General features: G+C 46.2%; 1 protein-coding gene and 1 long non-coding RNA gene across 8 annotated transcripts in view; one reads left to right on the plus strand and one right to left on the minus strand.

Annotated features, from left to right (window-relative positions):
- The window catches only part of Specc1 (sperm antigen with calponin homology and coiled-coil domains 1), a 274496-nt gene that overhangs the window by 80716 nt on the left and 175899 nt on the right, over positions 1-17881 (plus strand). For all 7 annotated transcript variants that reach the window (XM_087571814.1, NM_001428980.1, XM_087571817.1 and 4 more), the window contains 1 exon segment: positions 5061-5193. In XM_087571814.1, the coding sequence (XP_087427940.1) occupies positions 5061-5193 (133 nt within the window).
- LOC148002906 (uncharacterized) lies at positions 6135-7667 on the minus strand. The gene is made up of 2 exons (XR_015631701.1): positions 7454-7667; positions 6135-6551 (listed from the first exon to the last, which is right to left on the minus strand). It is a non-coding gene; the product is annotated as an uncharacterized LOC148002906 (long non-coding RNA).

A 17881-nucleotide genomic window follows, 5' to 3' on the forward strand; every position in this document is an offset into this window, starting at 1 on the left:
GGAACTGAATCCAATCCACCCAAAATAGAACTGATGCTGGCTGAGCTGCAGACGCTGGAAGAACAAGGTAGGGGATGAAATGCAGAGAGTGGGCAAGGATGCCGCTGTGAACCCTCCTTGTGGTACAGGCCACATCACTCCAGCCGCAATAAGGAGCCAGACCTGTGAGTCAGGGCTTAGTCAGTTATAATCAACAAAGCGTTGGTTTGAGTTTATATGAGCAGAAAAGAAATTCAAGTTGTACCTCACTGTCCACAGGCATTGTCTTCCAGGATTACCATGGATGCCAAAGTCTGTGGGTACTCGGGGGCCCTATCAGAGACAGTGTGTGTTTTATAGAACCTACAAGTCCTTCCATGTGCCTTACACTCCAGCATCTCTGGATTACTTGTAATATCTAATTCTATGTAAATAGCTGTTACACAGTGCTTTGAGGAATCAGGTAAGGAGAATAATCTACATTTTATGTACTGAGGCTCCCCCCCCCCCGTTTTTAAGTAGAGTTGGCTAAGTCCAAGGATGACAGAGCCCAAGATCCCCACATCTCTGTGGCACCAGGGTTCAAGAATGCATCTCAGAGAGGCTAGGCCAAGGACTGGACTCCAGAGCTGGTCTCTACTCACCTCTGCCCACTGCTTTTCTCTCACCTCCCAACGCCTAGCCTCGCCTGGTGTACGTATGAAGCATATGGCCAGCCTACTCACCTCCTGTGTCTCTTGGAAGCCTAGTCGCCTTTTTGTTCATGTTCTACTTGTTGACAAAAGGAAAGGAGAACAACAAGGAAAAACAGAATTAGGAAAAAAAAAACCAAAACAAAAACCTGAGTACTTAGATGCTGGTCTCATGCTGGCCCTACACAGGCTGCTGGGCCCTGCAGCTAGAAACCTGTTTGGGGAGGTCAAGTTGTCCCAGCATATCCTGCAGCAGCATATCCTGGAAGAAGTACAGGGTCCACCATTTGAGTCTTGAGACCCAAACAGTGTTCTGCGACAGTTCCTACAGGACAGTCTCAATGTGGTCGCCACCTTTGGCAATGGAATGTGGCCAATCAAAATGGAGACATGATTTCATCCAGGTTTGGAGAGTTAGTACCAACAACTGCAGGAGAGCTCACTAATATACACGTGGGCTGTGGATGATGACACTGCAGCCAATGACAGACACGTGTGACGCTCTGTAAGATTATAACGGGGCTGTAGAATCCCTGTGGCCTAGTGGCATAGCTACTGTGTCAGAGCACAGTGCATTGCTCACGCGTGTGCGGTGACGTGTTCGTGTGACTGCTTTGCCAGTCGCATGAGGGAAAGGCAACTATCTATTCATTGTGATAAAGTTTCAGATGCTGATAACCAGATGTGTTTGATAACTGTGGGTTTGATGACTATTCTGGAACATACCTGCTTACAAAGAAAGAAATGTGCTGTGAAATGGCCATGGAGCTGTGGTGGTCTTGTTCACAGGTGCTGTTGCCTTCGTGTCCTGAGGCTGTCCTTTCTTTTGTCTTGATTTAATCTTGTGTTCTATGTTCATCATGGCCCCAGAAAGAATATCTACATACATACACACATACGTATATTATCCAGATACTCTATATTTACCATACAGCTTATTATACAGTGATTTGTGGGCACACACTCAGTGATGTTTATACCACAAAAGGATTGCCTAACGATGCAATTTCTCAGGCTATCTCTTCATTAAATGACTATGGGCATTTTAGATTGATCACATAGAGATAATATCTTGATAGATTCACTTAAAAATAAATTCCTTTGTGTGTGTGTGTTCATTTGTGGGGGGGGGGGTACATGCATGTGTGTGTGGAGGCCAGAGGTCACCATCGGGGATCTTATTTGATTGCTATCTACCTATATTTTGAGATGATCTTACTAAACCAGGAGCTCACCGGTTGGCTAGGCTGGCTGGCCAATGGGCCCCAGGCATTCACCAGTCTCTGTTCTCCCTGGGTTGTTGCTGCCCTTTTATGTGGATGTTGGGGATCCGAACTCAGGTCCTCATGCCTGTGCAGCAGAAACTGGCATAACTACCATAAAGTCCATAGAGTCTTTGTCTGTCTGTCTGTCTTATCCATCAATTTATCCCTCTCCTTCTATCCCCTTCCTTCCTCTCTTCCTTCCTTCTTCCCTTTCCCCTTTCTCGCACTCAGTTTCTTTTTTCTTCTCTTCCCTGCCTGCCTGCCTTCCTTTTCATTCTTTGTTTCTTTCTTTGTTTCTTTCTTTGTTTCAACAGGATCTCACCTCTCACAGTCCTGGAACTCACGGTATAGACCAGGCTGGCTTCAAACTCACAGAGATTCATCTGCCTCTGCCTCCCAAGTGCTGTGATTGAGGCCATGTGCTGCCACATGCTGTATAAAAATCATTTTAAGTGTCTAGTGTCCTTATTGTGGGGCTGGCCCAGAGCTGTGGAGTTCAGTTTGGGCTCTGTTCTCTCCTTCCACTGTGGTTCTGGGGACCAAACTCAGGTTGTTCAGGCTTGTGTAGCAAGTGCTTTACTCACTACGGCTGTCTTGCTAATCCATCATAGATTCTTGACTTGCTTTAGTTTACTTTTTAATGTAGTTGCCAGACAATACAAATTTATGAGGTGAATCATATTCAGCTTCCACAGACAGGGAGCTCTAAACATTGTCATGGTCCCTGGAAATGTATGCCTCACACCTGGGGACTCGGTAGCTTGGTGGCTGGCATTGAGTCCAAGGAGAGACGAAATCAGGTGTGTGCATCTAAATAAACCCTCACCACAGTTGATAGTTGCTTGCATTTGAGGACCACAGAGAGAGTTACCTGCCACTAGAGATCATTTTGTTGTTGCTGTGGCTGATGACGTTGGAGCTTTGAGGTTTTCTGTCTTCTATGTTAAATGGAGAGGAATGTTTTTAGTTACTTTAATCTGCAAGGCATTGAAACCTTTTCCTCTGTGAGCTCAGGTGCTCGGCAGCGTAAATCCCAGTGAACCCTTAGTGTGAATACTTACTACACACACCAGAGCACCACCTGAGCAACGCCTGAGCCCGCCTTCACGGGGATCCTCCACAGAGCCAGAAACTAGATGGGTGCTGAACTGCCTCTGGGTAACAGGAACCAAAGCCTCAAGCAGAGAAAGAGCGTGAGGCAGTAACCGAATCTGGCGCTCCCCCTGCGTCTGTATGCCTCCTACAGTAGCGACAGAATGAGCAGACTTCTAAGGGATGGTGGGTTCGCTTGTAGGCTCCACCTCCTACGTCTTGGGAAGGCTTCAGGGCAAGCTTTCCCATTCGGAATTCCTCATTGGAGGTGCAGGGGAAACAAGTATCCCCTAAAAGCTCTGCTGGCCGATGTGGCCCAGCTTCTTACACACTTTTCTTGTCGTGTGTACAGTATGTGTGTAGTATGCGTGTACATATATGCATGTCTTTGTGTGTGTGTGTGGTTCATGTGTGCTTGTGGAGTCCAGAGGGTGTCTTTAAGTCTTCCTCAGTTTCTTTCCACTCTATTTACTCAGAGCAAGGTTTACTACTGAAACATGAATAGAGTTCACTAATTTGGCTCACCAAGCTTGGCGGTCCTGTCTTTGCCTCCCAAGTGCTAGGAATACAGGCAGACTTCCATGTCTGTCCATCTTTTATATGGGTTCTGGGGATCTGAACTCTGGTCTTCCTGTTTGCATGGCAAGCCCTTTTTATCCACTGAGCCATCTCCTCAACCCTCACTGAATAGTTTTACATTGTTTACTGACTTGTGTGTGTGTGTGTATAGGTATGCACATGCCTGCACATGGAGGGGACAACCTCAAGTGCTTAGAGCATACCTTTGGGTATTTCTGGAAAGGATTAACTGAGGAGGGAAGGCCCACCAAATAGTACAGAAAAAGGAGAGAGGCATCTGAGCTCTAGGGGCCTCCATGCCCTCGTCCTCACATTGATGTATTGAGGAGTAAGCAAGCAGCCTCTTGCCACTGGTCCTCTCCAGGCATCATGGACTGTACTCCCTGAACTGTGAGCCAAAGCAGAGCAGGAACTACATCTAGCAGGCGGGGCCGCAAACGAAGGTGGCACAGGAAGGTGCCGGCTCCCTAGCCTCTGCTCTGCTAGATTCCTGTAAAGCCCAGGGCCATGTATGTACGAATGCTACTGCCTGGAGCTAGAGAGATGTCTCAGCAGTTAAGAGCACTGACTGCTCTTCCAGAGGACCTGGGTTCCATTCCCAGCACCCACGTGGCGGTTCATAACTGTCTGTAACTGCAAGATCTGACACCTTTACCCTGATGTACATGCAGGTGAAACACTAGTGCACGTGTAATAAAAACAAATTAACTTTAAAAAAAAATGCCACTGCCTAGAATGGGCTGGGCCCTCCTATATCAACTAGCAATCAAGAAAATGTCCCACAGACATACCCCCAGGCCAATCTGTTGCCCTATACAGATGTCCACAGGCCAACTGGAGGTCCCTCTTCCCAAGTGTGTCACACTGACAAACAAAACTAACCAAATCTAGTCTACTTGGCAAGGCCTAGGCCAGTGAGACCCTTTGTTAGAAACAAGGTATACAGTGGTCATCCTTTGACCTCCACATGTGTGCACACTCATGCACAAACATGAACATGTACACAGAACAGCTAGAGAGATTGCCCTGCGTCTCAACAAAGACTTTGGACTTTTGGACTGGCTGTCAAACCTTTGGGACTCAGTGCGGTGAGCCCCTCCATGGAAGTGTTGGTATCTTGTGTTGCACCAGGTGACTCGAGCTGTAGGGCCTGCTTTCTATCTTAAATGTGGGAATTTGATGGCGTCCTCTGAGATTTTTCTCCTTCGTGCGTTCTAGTCTAGTTAGGTTTTATAGGCTTAAAATTTATTATCAGTGTTACTGCATCAGAGCATGTCAGCCCCCCAACTTATTCACTAAAGGCAGAGTGTAACTTTCTGGTTCAGGATAAACACTCTTCTTTGCCTCTGTCCAATAGCAGCTGTGTATTATCTAATATCAGCAGGGGCTGAGCTATGAGCTCAGAATTCCTCACTGTGTCTGTCCTCTCACTGTCTCTCCAACTTCTCTCTAGCTCAAGAGGGCCAGCAGCGAGGACATGCTCAACAAACCTGGAAGTGCCTCATCAGGGGTGGCGAGACTGAAGAAGACCTCAACTTCCGGAGCCATCTCTGAGCTCACCGAGAGCCGCCTGAGGAGCAACACAGGTAGGAGGGACCTCAGTGGCCATCTTGTTTTGTGGATGCTGTTTTTGACTCTCATGGACCCTCCTCTGATCACCCTGGCGTGGATCTGATCTGGGGGCATAGTCCTTACCTGCAGAGTCTGTATACTGGAGAGACAGGTGGAAAACAGAAAAGCAGTGGTTTGCCCTGTCAATCTAGGAGTCCCTTTGTCACCGGTGTGGGTGTGTGTGTGTGTGTGTGTGTGTGTGTGTGTGTGTGTGTGTATGTGTGTGTGAAATCCTGGGGTCATCCTGTGTGATGGCAATGACAGCAGTGGACCGTGGAGGTCCAAGATGAAGAACAGCTGAGGTCTTCCCTGACCATGGTTGGTGTAGGTGGGTGCTACTCTTTCTGCCTTTGACTCATTTCACAAACATACCACATTCCAAAGATGTATTTTAATTTATTCTTCCTTGAAGAAGTTTAATATGAGGACTGAATGTGTCTTCGGTTGTAAGAAGGACCCGTATTTCTATACGATGACTTAGCTGTTTTAAAGACTGAACTCATATTAAATACAACAAATGAAAAGTAAGCCTCTGTTCCCAAAGTTTAACAGATGCCATTAGAAGAAATTAATTAATTAAGTAATTAAAAAGTAATGCCAGCCTTATTTTCAATATTAATGCCAAAATGAAACATTAAAATGTTAGCAAATGCTGTCCAAAAAAAATTTAAGAGGACGTTAGCAGACTAACCCAGTGGATTTGTGCCGTCTAAGAATGAATGAATGAGGGTCTGGAAGATGGCTCAGCGGTTAAGTGTTTGCCACTCTTCCAGAGGACCAGGTTCAGTTCTCAGCACCCACATCGTGGCTCACAGCTGTCTGTAACTCCAGGTCAGGGGATCCAACACTCTCTCCTGACCTCCATGGGAACTGCACACATGTGAGGCACAAGCATACAAGCAGGCAAAACAATGCATTACATAGAACAGCTTAAATCTTTATTAAAAATGAGCCAATGAGCGATTGCTATCCTTATATAATCTGCCAGGCATTCACAGGCCAAAGGAAAGCCACGTAGTCATCTCGACAGAGATGGGAGATGTCAGAATTAGCCACCATTCTGGTTTAGTAACACACTGATAGACTATTCGGAAGGGTTGGGGGCTGGACTGGGTGGGGGTGGGGGACACTTCTAGCAAAGACATATGTATCTTGCTGCATGTGGCGACACAGACCTGTGGTCCCAGATGCTCACACTGGAGTGTCTCCTGAATCCACAAGTTCAAGGCGTTAGGCAAGACAGAGACTTCACACCGAAAATAAACAAACAGCACCCAGGAAGTGGGGCAGGAGGATCAGGAGCTCAGGAGATTAAGGCCACATGGTGCCTTGTCTGAAAGAAAAAAAAAATTATAGTTCTTTGATCAGTGACTAGTTAGAAAATATAATATTGGAAGAAATGATCTCCTGGGAGAAAGAAGGGAAGGTGGAATGCTTAGTTATGTAAGAGTCTGTACATTAAGAGAAGCCTCACGCCCCTCTGAAGAACACATCTATGTCCTTGTGAATAAATGGGAGGACGTGTGTGGGTTTGAGATGGGAAGTTAAATATAGTAAAGACTGAATTCAGTAGTGCCACATATTAAATGCAATAAGGGTGCCTACATTATTCCATCCATCCATTTGCATCCTAACTAACATATCAATGTGGAACTGGGAGCAGCCAATGAGCACTAGGCCTGACTGAGGTATCTGGGTCTTCCTGACTAGGTTACACTTCCACCTAGTGGATAGAGGGCAGCGACACTGCTAACCATAGAGCGTCCAGGGCAGCCAGAGTGTCCTGACTGACTGGGTAGGCCTCTGCTGGGAAGTCCTGATCTAAAAACATCCCCCGGGGAATTCTGAAGAAGAGCAATTCAAGGACTGACTGCAGCAAACAGACGCAGCACTGTGGGGCCGTGGAGCCTCCGTGGATGGCCAGGATCCGCAAGCGCGTCTGGTATAGGGTAAAGGTGGTTTATGTCAAGTTGGAGCCTGTGGGTGTGGCTCAGGGTCAAGCTTTAGTTCAGCAGGTAAGAGGCCCTGAGTTCAATCCCCAGCATTGGAGAAAGGCTAAATAAAGGAAGTTAAAACTGGATAACTCTGAAAAGTGAGATCAGATCTCATCTCATTCCTCCTACAAAAATAAATCACAGGGATGTGGGAGGGTATGATGCTTACTGTGCAAGCACGAAGACCTGAGTTCCGTCCCTAGTGCCCATGTGCGAAGAAGCCAAATGAGGCAGTGCTTACCTGTTGCCTCAGCCCTGGGGAAGTGGAGACAGGTGGTTCCCCAGAGCCTGCTGACCAGACTGCCTGGCAAGTGGTGAGTCCTGGGATCAATGCAAGACCTGAGTCAAAAAAACAAAAAGAAGCCAAAAAAAGATGGAGAGCGATCAGAGGACATTCAGCGTTGACCTGTGGCCTCCATATCAACATGCCTCACTGTATACTCATCTGCATATGCACGCATGCGCGATCACACTCGCGCGCATGCGCGATCATACATACACGCATGCGAGATCACATGGGCAATCGCACGCACGCATGCGCAATCACACACGCACATGCGTGCTCTCTCACGCACGCACACAAGATCACACTTGCACGCATGCGCAATCACACACGCACGCGGCTATTATAAGCACATTCACATTTGTACATACATAGATACAAAGCAAGTTCTGAACATAAAGAAGACATCAGAGAGTTAACCTGCGGCAGGAATAAAGGAGATAAAGAGTGGCTTCCATCACTAAAAAGCTGCAGAGCGCTAGAGAGATGGCTCAGCAGTTAAGAACACTTGCTGTCTCAGAGGATCTGGGCTCAGCTCCCAGCCATCTGTAACTCCGGGCCCAAAGGATTTGACAAATTCTCCTCTCCTCCACAGGCACCAGGCACTCATATATATGAAGTGAACGCTCATCCACATAAAATAAAAAGAAATACTTTTTATAGATTTTTTTTTACAATATATGCAAGTTTGCAAAGACTATTCAGACCCATAAAGGAAACTGCAGAACCATGTGTAGCTCACATAAATAGAAGTGGATATCCCACAGAAAAATAGTAAACTTCACTTGGAGTTGAGGAGCTGTTAGTAAGAACAATAATCTTATATATGGCACACCCCAATTAGAAAAGCTAAAACAGGTAATTCTTCCTATCGTTACAAAGAGCAGGTAACTGCTTATAAACAGTTTGGACAACTTGGTAACACCCGAAGCTCGTTGGTTGTCTGACTGACCACTGAGCTCGGTGAGCCTCCTGTCTCTGTGCCTAACACTGCACTATTTACATTCATCACAGACTCGCACAACCACACCTGCCTTTCTTATATGCATTCCGAGGTCTGAAACAGGTCTTCATGTTTATGTGGTGAGCCCTTTACAGGGCTGGCCCTCTCTCTATCCTCCTAACCCTTAGTGTTTTACATTTGTTTTGGTACATATTTGACTCAGCGCATTACTATGACTGGTGCTGACTGGACCCCAGCGCTCTTCAGGTGCTGTGTTTGCTCTAGGACTGACCTACACCCCAACCGTCTACATTCAACATGAGTGGGGTGTTGGTGGGGCCATCGTCTTACATGCTGGCAAGACTTAATGTAATTCTCTGAAAAGTTATCTGTGAAGGAAAGCATGGAATTCTAGGAAATTAAGGAAATGCTGCCAGCATGTAGATAGCCTGTAAAAGTTAGATTATAAATTACATAGAGGCTCAGGGGAAGGAGTCTTAATGCCATTCACTCTTAGGGTACAGACTTTTGACTTGTTTGCTCTGATGCATAAAAGGTAGTATTGTTTCTTTTCTTTCAAGTATATTAGTTTTTCTCCTGAAATTTTTTATATATTTATGGGATATTATAATGGTTAATATTCATGGTCAAACGTGACTAGATTCGAATAATCTAAGAGACACCTAGATGAAGTGGGGTCTTGGGCTGAATGAAAAAGGCAAAGGAGACAGTGAGCTGAACTCCAGCATTGATCCTCTGCTTCTTGAATGCAACATTCCTACCCACACTTCCGTGAGTGTACCTTCGTGCCTTGAGGGAGTATCCTCAAGCCACGAGCAGAATTAAATCTTCCTTAAGTTGCTCCTTGCCGGGCCTCTTGTCACAGGGACAAGGAAAGCCCCTAGTACAGATGCAAAGACAGTTTATATGTATGCCATGTGAGCAGATCTGGCCATTGGCCTATTACCTGCCCTGCCCACCATTTCTTTGTTTAGGTTTGCCCTGTGCTGTGATTCTAAACCTACAATTAACCAGTATCACATCTCAAGACCCTCTGCATGCTGAGTCTGAACCTCAGACTCATATTTAACACCAACTCAGTGATTGGCACATGGCAAGCAGGATGGGAGTTGTTTCCATAAGCATAGACTGGAAGGTTCATATTTTTTTTCATTTTTTTTCAAAGACTGGGTCCACTTTCTCCTGTATCCTACAGTGCTGCCAGAGTTTGCTTCTACAAGAACAATCAATGGAGCACCTAGTAGGTCTGGCCCACCACCTGCAGCCCTGCCACCTGCTGCCCTGCCACCTGTTCTCCTGCCACCTGCCTCCCTACCACCTGCTGCCCTGCCACCTGTTCTCCTGCCACCTGCTCCCCTGCCAGTTACTACCCCGCCACCTGCTGCCCTGCCTGCCTCCCCTCCCACTGGCCCCTCAGGCCTGTTGATACTTCTTCCTCAGACAGACCTAGGGCTCTATGCTATTTCATCAGGTCTGAACCATCACATATCCACCCTGAGCACTCACTTTTGGACTTTCTGTTTTGGATTTGAGTGTGCTAGATCTCCTTCCTCTTCTCCCTGAAGTCCCTTTATATGTGTGTCTTCTCCTCCAAATCCTCTGCGGATTGCAGAGTAAGGAATTTAAAAATTCCTCATGCAAAGAGCTGCCCCTCAAACCAACTGGCCACAGGGAAGATCCTGCTGTGGTAGAATGTACCCACCAGGTGGCAGCCTTGTTCAAAACACTGATAAGCTGGTGTCATGGTTTTATGAGGAGCAGTTGGCTTCCTAAATAATGATTCTTTACTTCAACAATTATGTTTGAACACTTACTTACTCACTCCATATTCAGCACTGTTCTGGGGAAAGCATACCAGGACAATGATCTCTGCCTCCATTGAGCTACCCAAGCTTCTAGGAACATGAAGTAGGCAGGGAAGGACCACTGTGGCAAGGTTGACAGCTGGGGCAATGGCCTGTGCCCTCCAGTGTCTAACACAGTCTGGGAGCAGAAAGATGGGGCTGCAGAAGAACTGGCAGCAGGGCGGCAGGCATTGGTGACTTCTGCAGGATTCTCTGGAATAGGGACAGCCCCAAGTTCATTTCCTAAGAAATCCGTCAACTTGTTGACAGTAGAGAGGTGGAATGGGAAGACCAGACGGCTGAGCGCTGTCATAAATGAGGAGACAGACAGTCATTATGGCCTGGGCTAGGCTGGTAGCTATGAACAGCAGGCAGGTTCTGGGTAATTTTGAAGGGTAAAGCCAGACAGCCTAGTAACACCCTGTTCCTCTTCTTTACTGTGCACATAAACGCACATAAAATTCTCTCTTTTAGACATTTTACAAAATATCATATCTTATTTATTTATTCTGTGAACGTGTGCATGTGTTTCTCACAGTACACATGTTGAGGTTGGAGGACAGACATGGGAGTCGGTTCTCTTTCCACATGCGTCCTGGTGTTTGAACTCAGGTTGTTAGGTTTGGTGGCTAGTCCGATCACCTGCTGAGCTACCCTGCTGGCCCTTTTAGCTATTTTTAAGAATGTAGCCCATTCCCTTCACTGATGTCATCGTAGTTGTTTTGCTTTTTGCTGTGCTTTGCAAACGCTGGGCAGACATTCTACCCAGCTCCCCTTACGGCCCTAAGTGTGAGTGTAGAGATCCTATACACATCCACATGGCCACACCACCGTCACACCATCTTCCTCCAGATCGCCTCATCTTACAGAACTGTACTCATCAAACATCTAGTCCATACAGCCCCTTCAGCCCCATTCTGTGTTCTGTCTTAGTACCTGGTTCCTTAGAGTAGACCAGTGTGTGCTGAGGCTGGCTTCTTTCATTCTATAAGATGTCCTCACCTGAATCCATGTTGCCACATGTGCCAGGATTTCCTGGTTTTTTTTTTTTTTTTGGTTCTTTTTTTCGGAGCTGGGGACCGAACCCAGGGCCTTGCACTTCCTAGGTAAGCGCTCTACCTCTGAGCTAAATCCCCAGCCCCAATTTCCTGTTTTTTAAAGCTAGATTTTATTGTGGTGTATGTTCTTACCACATCTTCTCACTTTCTTCCTCTCGGCTGTTATGAGTCACGCTATCTCCTGGAAGCCCTGACCCCATTTCTTTGGACTCTTTACCGATAAGTGGGCTTGTGAGGGTCTCTTGGCAGCTTATATGATCTACATGGAGTCAGATTGCTGTTTACGGTGGCAGTGGGGCCGGCGAGGTAAGCTCCGGTGGGGCCCTGAGGGGTGAGATGTGTGTATGCATGGCCAGGAAGGTCTTGTGGCCGTGTAGTGGATAACTGAGAACTGGAACTTATGGACATAGGGCACTCGTGTAGATGACTCCACACACCATACATGGAGTACCAGAAAGAATCCTACCATATTTAACTTACACCGAGGATTTCTAAAAGTTAGATAGAAATTAAGGTTAAGCCCTGCTTTGATCCAGCTACACTCTACAGCTCATGGACTCTTAGACATCTTCGTTTTGTGGCTGAGGACAAGTCGTGATTCCAAGGTCAAAATGGGCACACCTTTAATCCTGGCACTCAGGAAGCAGCTCTGGTCTCTGCCAGTTCTAACCTACCTACTTTATATAGTGAGTTCTTGGCCAGCCAGAAAGGGCTACTACATACTTTTTATATTTTAAGGCTGTTTCCAAGAAGGTACCTGTGACTTCACAGGACACATGCCCATCCTTCTGTGGTGAATTGGCTCTGACCTGTGATACCTGTCCTTTCTAACAGCTGGGTGCTGGCCCCTCTCCCACAGTAGGTAGCTATACTCATCACCCCTCAGGAAAGAAGAGGAAGAGGCTCAGGCAGACTGGATAGCTCTCCTACACAGAGAGTCAGAGCCTGGTCCTGGAGTTCTTCCTGCTGCAGGCTTCCCTGCAGGGTAGAACCCCCATTTTCTTCTTCTGTTGTAGACCTACTATTCCCCATGCTGACACTGCTTACTGTGTGCTGCCTCTGTTTTTCTTTACTGTAGTCCTATGAGGCAGTACCGTCTTGTCCCTCAGACCAGAAGACAGATCAGAAAGACAGATATAGGAAAGAGCCAACTGTCTCTGTCCACATCCAGGAAATGCTGGGACCAAGCCTCAGAGGCTTAGAGGAATCTAGGGCATGGTGACTTGTGGGAGCAGGCGTAGAAAAAAATGATGGTGGTGGTGTTGGGGGTGACAGACAGTAGGATGAGTTGGGAAGCTAGACCCTGGAATACTCCCACAGGAAGAGTGCCCGAGGCTGGGATGTTGTCAGCAGTTAAGAGTTTGGCTGAGGTCAGCAGTGGACAACAGGAAGAAGAGGAACCAGGCCCTGCTACAGGAGTGTGAGAAATGGAAGAGATCTATCCCCTCAGCAACTGGAAGAGTGGGCAGGATAGAGGAAGACCACAGGCCACGTGTACCTCAGCAGCTGTGGTAAAAGTGGCAGTGGGAGATCTACTCAGGGGCAGACCTGGGCTCAGTTCAGATATGAGCCCAGCTGGAGGACATGCCCTCAGAATGAGTTCATTCTGGGCTCCAAGGAACCCTGGTGTAGGCTCGAGCGAGAGGGTGGGGTAGGTCAAGGGTCATAGTCCATCTGGAAAGTCTGCAAGATATCAGCGTTAAGAATACGTTTGTTGTTTTCACACTTCGGGAAGACCACTTAATCCTGAATATGCTTTTTGTAATAAAATACGCACTTCACATTCAAGTTCACTTTCCTATGCTTAATTTGTCTTCAAATTATGTTAAGAACACTTAACAGGATCTAGTATTCGTGGGACAGGATCTAAAATCACCTAGGAGACAAGACACACCCTTGAGCGTTATTAGGCTTACCTCTAGGCATTAGTGAGTATCTTGATTGGAGTAATTGAGGTGGGAGGACTCACCCTAAAAGTGGGCGGTACTATTCCTGGGCTCTGGTTCTGGTCAGCTTGAAAAAGGGAAAACCACTGAATACAAGAATGAATCGTTCTCCGTTTCCTTTTATTGATGTTTCTAAGGTTTTATTTATTTAATCTGTCTCTGTCTCTCTCTGGAGCATCGGTGCCTGTATGTGTATGCATGAGCACACTTGGCTACGTGTAGTAGTCAGAAGAAAGCCATCGGTTGTCATTTTCTGTCACCCTCTCCCTATTCTTTTCAAGCAGGGTCTCTCCCTGAACTAGCCTGAATTATGATCTAAGGGATGGATACCATGAAGTCACACCATGTGACAGATCTCACATGGGAGGTTTTTTTGGAGAGGGGTGCACAGATGCTGCCTCTGGGCATGGGTGGAGGGAAGAAGACAGTGAAGAGAAGAGACACTGGCCTCTTATAAGGGGATATGGCACATGTGCGGGGGTAGGATATGAGGTTCTCAGCAACAGTAGGAAGGTGTTGCATCTTGACCTCTAGTCATGATGCTAGTGATAATGCATCCTGCTGCCCCTGGATGCTTAGATTATAACAGCCTGGAAACCAACAATCCTCAGCTTCTTCCTGAATTTGCCCTACTTGGAGCTAGGATAGAGGCATGGGTGGGGTGCCTGGCTTGCTAATGGGGCCTGGGATCCAAACTCCAATCCAAGAGTGCGTGGCAAGCACTCTTAACTGCCGAGCTGTCTCTCCAGTTCAGTATTATGCTTCTTGCCTGCAGATGCAATGAGACCAGTGCCTTCACTAGCTCCCACTACCATGGCTTCACTGACATTGTTATACGTTGAGCTGCAACTCTTGGTCTCCTCCCACCATCTCTATCCCACTAGTCTATCCTCTGTCTCTATGAGTAAACTATTCTAGCATTCCTGAGGTCCTGCTCTATATGTCCTCCTGTGATTTACCCTGACATATGTCATTGAGGTCCATCCCACTTGTCACCTGTGTCAGGATATCCTTCTTTAATCTTAAGAGGGAGGGGCCTCCCATAGTGTTCACAGACCCTTGCTTGTATTGTTTTTATTAGCCAGTTTTGTCCATTTCCCATGCATGGTTGTCTTAGTCAGGGTTTCCATTGCTGTGACACCATGGCCACAGCAACTCTTATAAAGAAAAACATTTAGTTGGGGCTGGCTTACAGGTTCAGAGGTTCAGTCCATTACCATCATGGCAGGAAGCATGGCGGTGTCTAGGCAGGCATGGCACTGAAGGAGCTGAGAGTTCTACATCTTTCTCTGAAGGCAATCAGGAGAAGACTGGCTTCCCGGCAGCTAGGAAGAAGGTCTCTCAAAGCCCACCCTCACAGTGACACACTTCCTCCAACAAGGCCACACTTCCTAATAGTGACATTCCCTTGGCCAAGCATATTCAAACACAACAGTCTTCCATGAAGTGTAGTCAAAAGCAAAGGAATCCTGGATGACTCTCTGCTGGTGTTTCATATAGAGGCCACACCTGTAGCTCAGTTTCTTTTTGTCTGATGGGCATTTTGTAAAAACATCCTTTAATGTCCTGAAGTGAAACTTAGAAGTCTATATGTATGACTGAAAAAAAAAATCTAATGCCTTACCCAACTATAGAAGAGAAAGAATAGGAAACCAGATCCTAATGAGGTAACATGGTGGATGAGCAGGCCCCTGGCTCCCTCAGAAGGAAGGGAAGGCCTACACACTATGTAGACTGTGTCAGAAGAAACTGCTGCACACGAGACTAATGGTACCAGCGATCCACACTGAGCAGCGATGCAAGAGGGCTTTCTGAACTACCTAGAAGGAAGGATGGGTCCATGTACCCTTGCGAGGTGATTGGGGGTAGTCATGTTCTACCAAGCTGTTCCCGTGGCTGTATGTAGAACAATTAGAATGTCATCTCGGTCATTAAAAACAGTTTCCCTCCATCTGGGAAATGGGATGGGGCTGAGGTGTGGCACACTCTAGTTCTTACCAGCTTACTTTATTTATAATGTTCTGATCAGCAATTAAATGTTCTAGTGAACTGGACCATGGCTAAGGGATTTCAGATGACCTAGTAGGTTATAGACCTGATGGAGATAATTTTCCAGCTCATTTCCATTGCTTTTAATCAGTAGAGAACACGTTTTATTTTTATTTTATTTATTTAAAAAATACTTTTTTTTTGGACAGGGTCTCAACATGTAGCCTTGGCTGGCCTGGAACTCTCTATGTAGCACTGGCTGGAACTTGCTCTGTAGCCTTGGCTTTCTAGAATTTTCCGTGTTGAGTCAGCTGACCTCTTAACTCACAGAGTCACCCATCTGGAGGGTGACTTTTCTGTGCCAGATCTTTGCTTTTCAGCTTGCCCTCTGAGTTTTACTTTAGTATTTGCTCATTTCTGTCACTTTGCAATGTGTGATCCTTTCTGGTTCAGGAAATGGTTCCCAAACTACACTTCTGAAGTCAAAATGTAAAATCAGTATGAACATTGAAATGTATCTCATATGTTTTTAAATTTAGGAAAAATGTATCCCATGTGTTACCTAGTTAAATGTGTTTTGTGCTTTCTCTCCTGCGGTTGTAGATCCATAGGTAGTTATAACCGGTCATTTGTGTAGGTCCCCGTGTCCTTTACCATTTTCCCTGTTGTTAACATTCTCAAAACGTGATAGAACACATCGTAACCAAGCCCGTGACAGAATGAGATCCTAGAACATTTCCACCAACACGGGGATTCCTCATAGGACCCTTTGCAGCCACACCTTCCGCTCCTCCCTCTATCACCATTTTGTTCTCTGTTTCTGTGATTATGTTGTTCCAAAGATGTTTTGCGGATGGAGTCACACGGCGTGCAAGCCTTCAGAGCCAGCCCTTTCCACTTTGCATAATCCTCTGGACACGCATCCAGGCTGTTCAGTGTATCAAGCATTGTTCCTTGGTTACTTCATAGTTTTTTGCAGTGTGAAAGCACCACAGTTTCTTTGATCATCCATGGGGTTGTTTCTAGGCTTTTGCTGTGATGAATTAAGCTTGTGTATAGGTTTTGTGGGGGTGGGGGGAAGTCTCATTGGTGCTGGAGACCTAATACAGAGAGCCCCGTGCATGCTCAGCAAGTGTTTTGCCACTGAGGTCGATTCCCAGTCCTTGGGTGAACATTTTGCAGGAAAATGTCTGTTGGGAAAAAAAAGTCCAGGAGTGCAATTTCTGGATCCTGTTGCATGTAGTTAAAGAATTGCAAGGGCTGGGGATTTAGCTCAGTGGTAGAGCGCTTACATAGGAAGCGCAAGGCCCTGGGTTTGGTCCCCAGCTCCGAAAAAAAGAACCAAAAAAAAAAAAAAAAAAAAAAAGAATTGCAGACAATGTGAACCCCCACCTCAGGAGCTCTGTTCCTTTGCACCCCAGCTCTGTGTAGATGGTCTAGCCTTTGCCCATCCTTGTTGGCAATCAATGTCCTCACTGTACCACCTTAAGACAAGAGATTGATTCATTGTGATTTTAATGTATGCATATGTATGAGTGCATATTTGTGCACCACATAGGCAGGGAGGCCAGAAAAAGATAATCAGACTTCCTGGGACTGGAGTTATAGGTGGTACTGGGAGTACTGGGTACTGGGTACTGGGAACTCATTCCCTGGTCCTGTGCAAAGAGCAGTAAGTGCTCCTAAGTGCTGAGCCATCCCTCCAGCCCTGGTCCTTACTAGCTTTTATCTTTGCCTTTAGGATCCTTTAGAGCCTCTGCTCTGTTTTCACAGTAGTCTTCTTCTTTTTACAATTCTGCAAACTTACTCAGGGCTCGGGTGTGCTAGTCAGGCCCTTCCTCCACTCAGCAATATCCTTGGCCCTCTTTTCACCTTTTATTTTGAACCAGGGTCTCACTGAGTTGCCCAGGTTGTCCTTGAACTCACAGTATAGCTCAGACAGGTATTGATCTTGGAATCCTGCTTCAGCTTCCCACGTAGCTGGGATACAGACCAGAACTACCAGGCATGGCACAAAGGGCCAATGTTTATTATCATTTTAATAAGATGTTACTAATTCTTTACTTCTATAGATTGTGATTTTTGGTGTTGAATTTTAAAAACACTTTTCCTTTCCCTAGACCATTAAGACTTTTCTCTTGTACATTTTTTTCTAAGCATGCCATATGATTATCCTTGAATTTTGTGTGTGATCTATTTTAAGCTAATTTTGTGTAAGTGGTGAGATGGGGGTCAAGGGTCACTTTCTGTCTCTAATCAATCGGTGAGGTGAGGCAACATTTGCTGAAACAGAGTTACTTTTTGTCAGTGATCAGTTGAGTGTGTTTGTATAGGTTTATTCTGAATTTCCTATTTTGTATACTGCTGACCTTCTGCCTTTACCTCTCACAGCGTTGATTATGTCAGTTCCATCACACGTCTGACGATCAGGCAAACACGTTCTCCTCCCTTATTTCTTTCCCAAGGTTGTTTTAGAATAATTTTTATTTGTGCCTACAAAAAAACCATCTGAGACTTGATTGCCAGTTGCCCTGGCCTGTATGTCAGCTTATGAAGACTTGACATCTTCTTACTATCTCCGAGTC

This window comes from Rattus norvegicus, chromosome 10 (assembly GCF_021556685.1).
Source record: "Rattus norvegicus strain SHRSP/BbbUtx chromosome 10, alternate assembly SHRSP_T2T, whole genome shotgun sequence".
In the NCBI taxonomy this organism is placed as follows: Eukaryota; Metazoa; Chordata; class Mammalia; order Rodentia; family Muridae; genus Rattus; species Rattus norvegicus.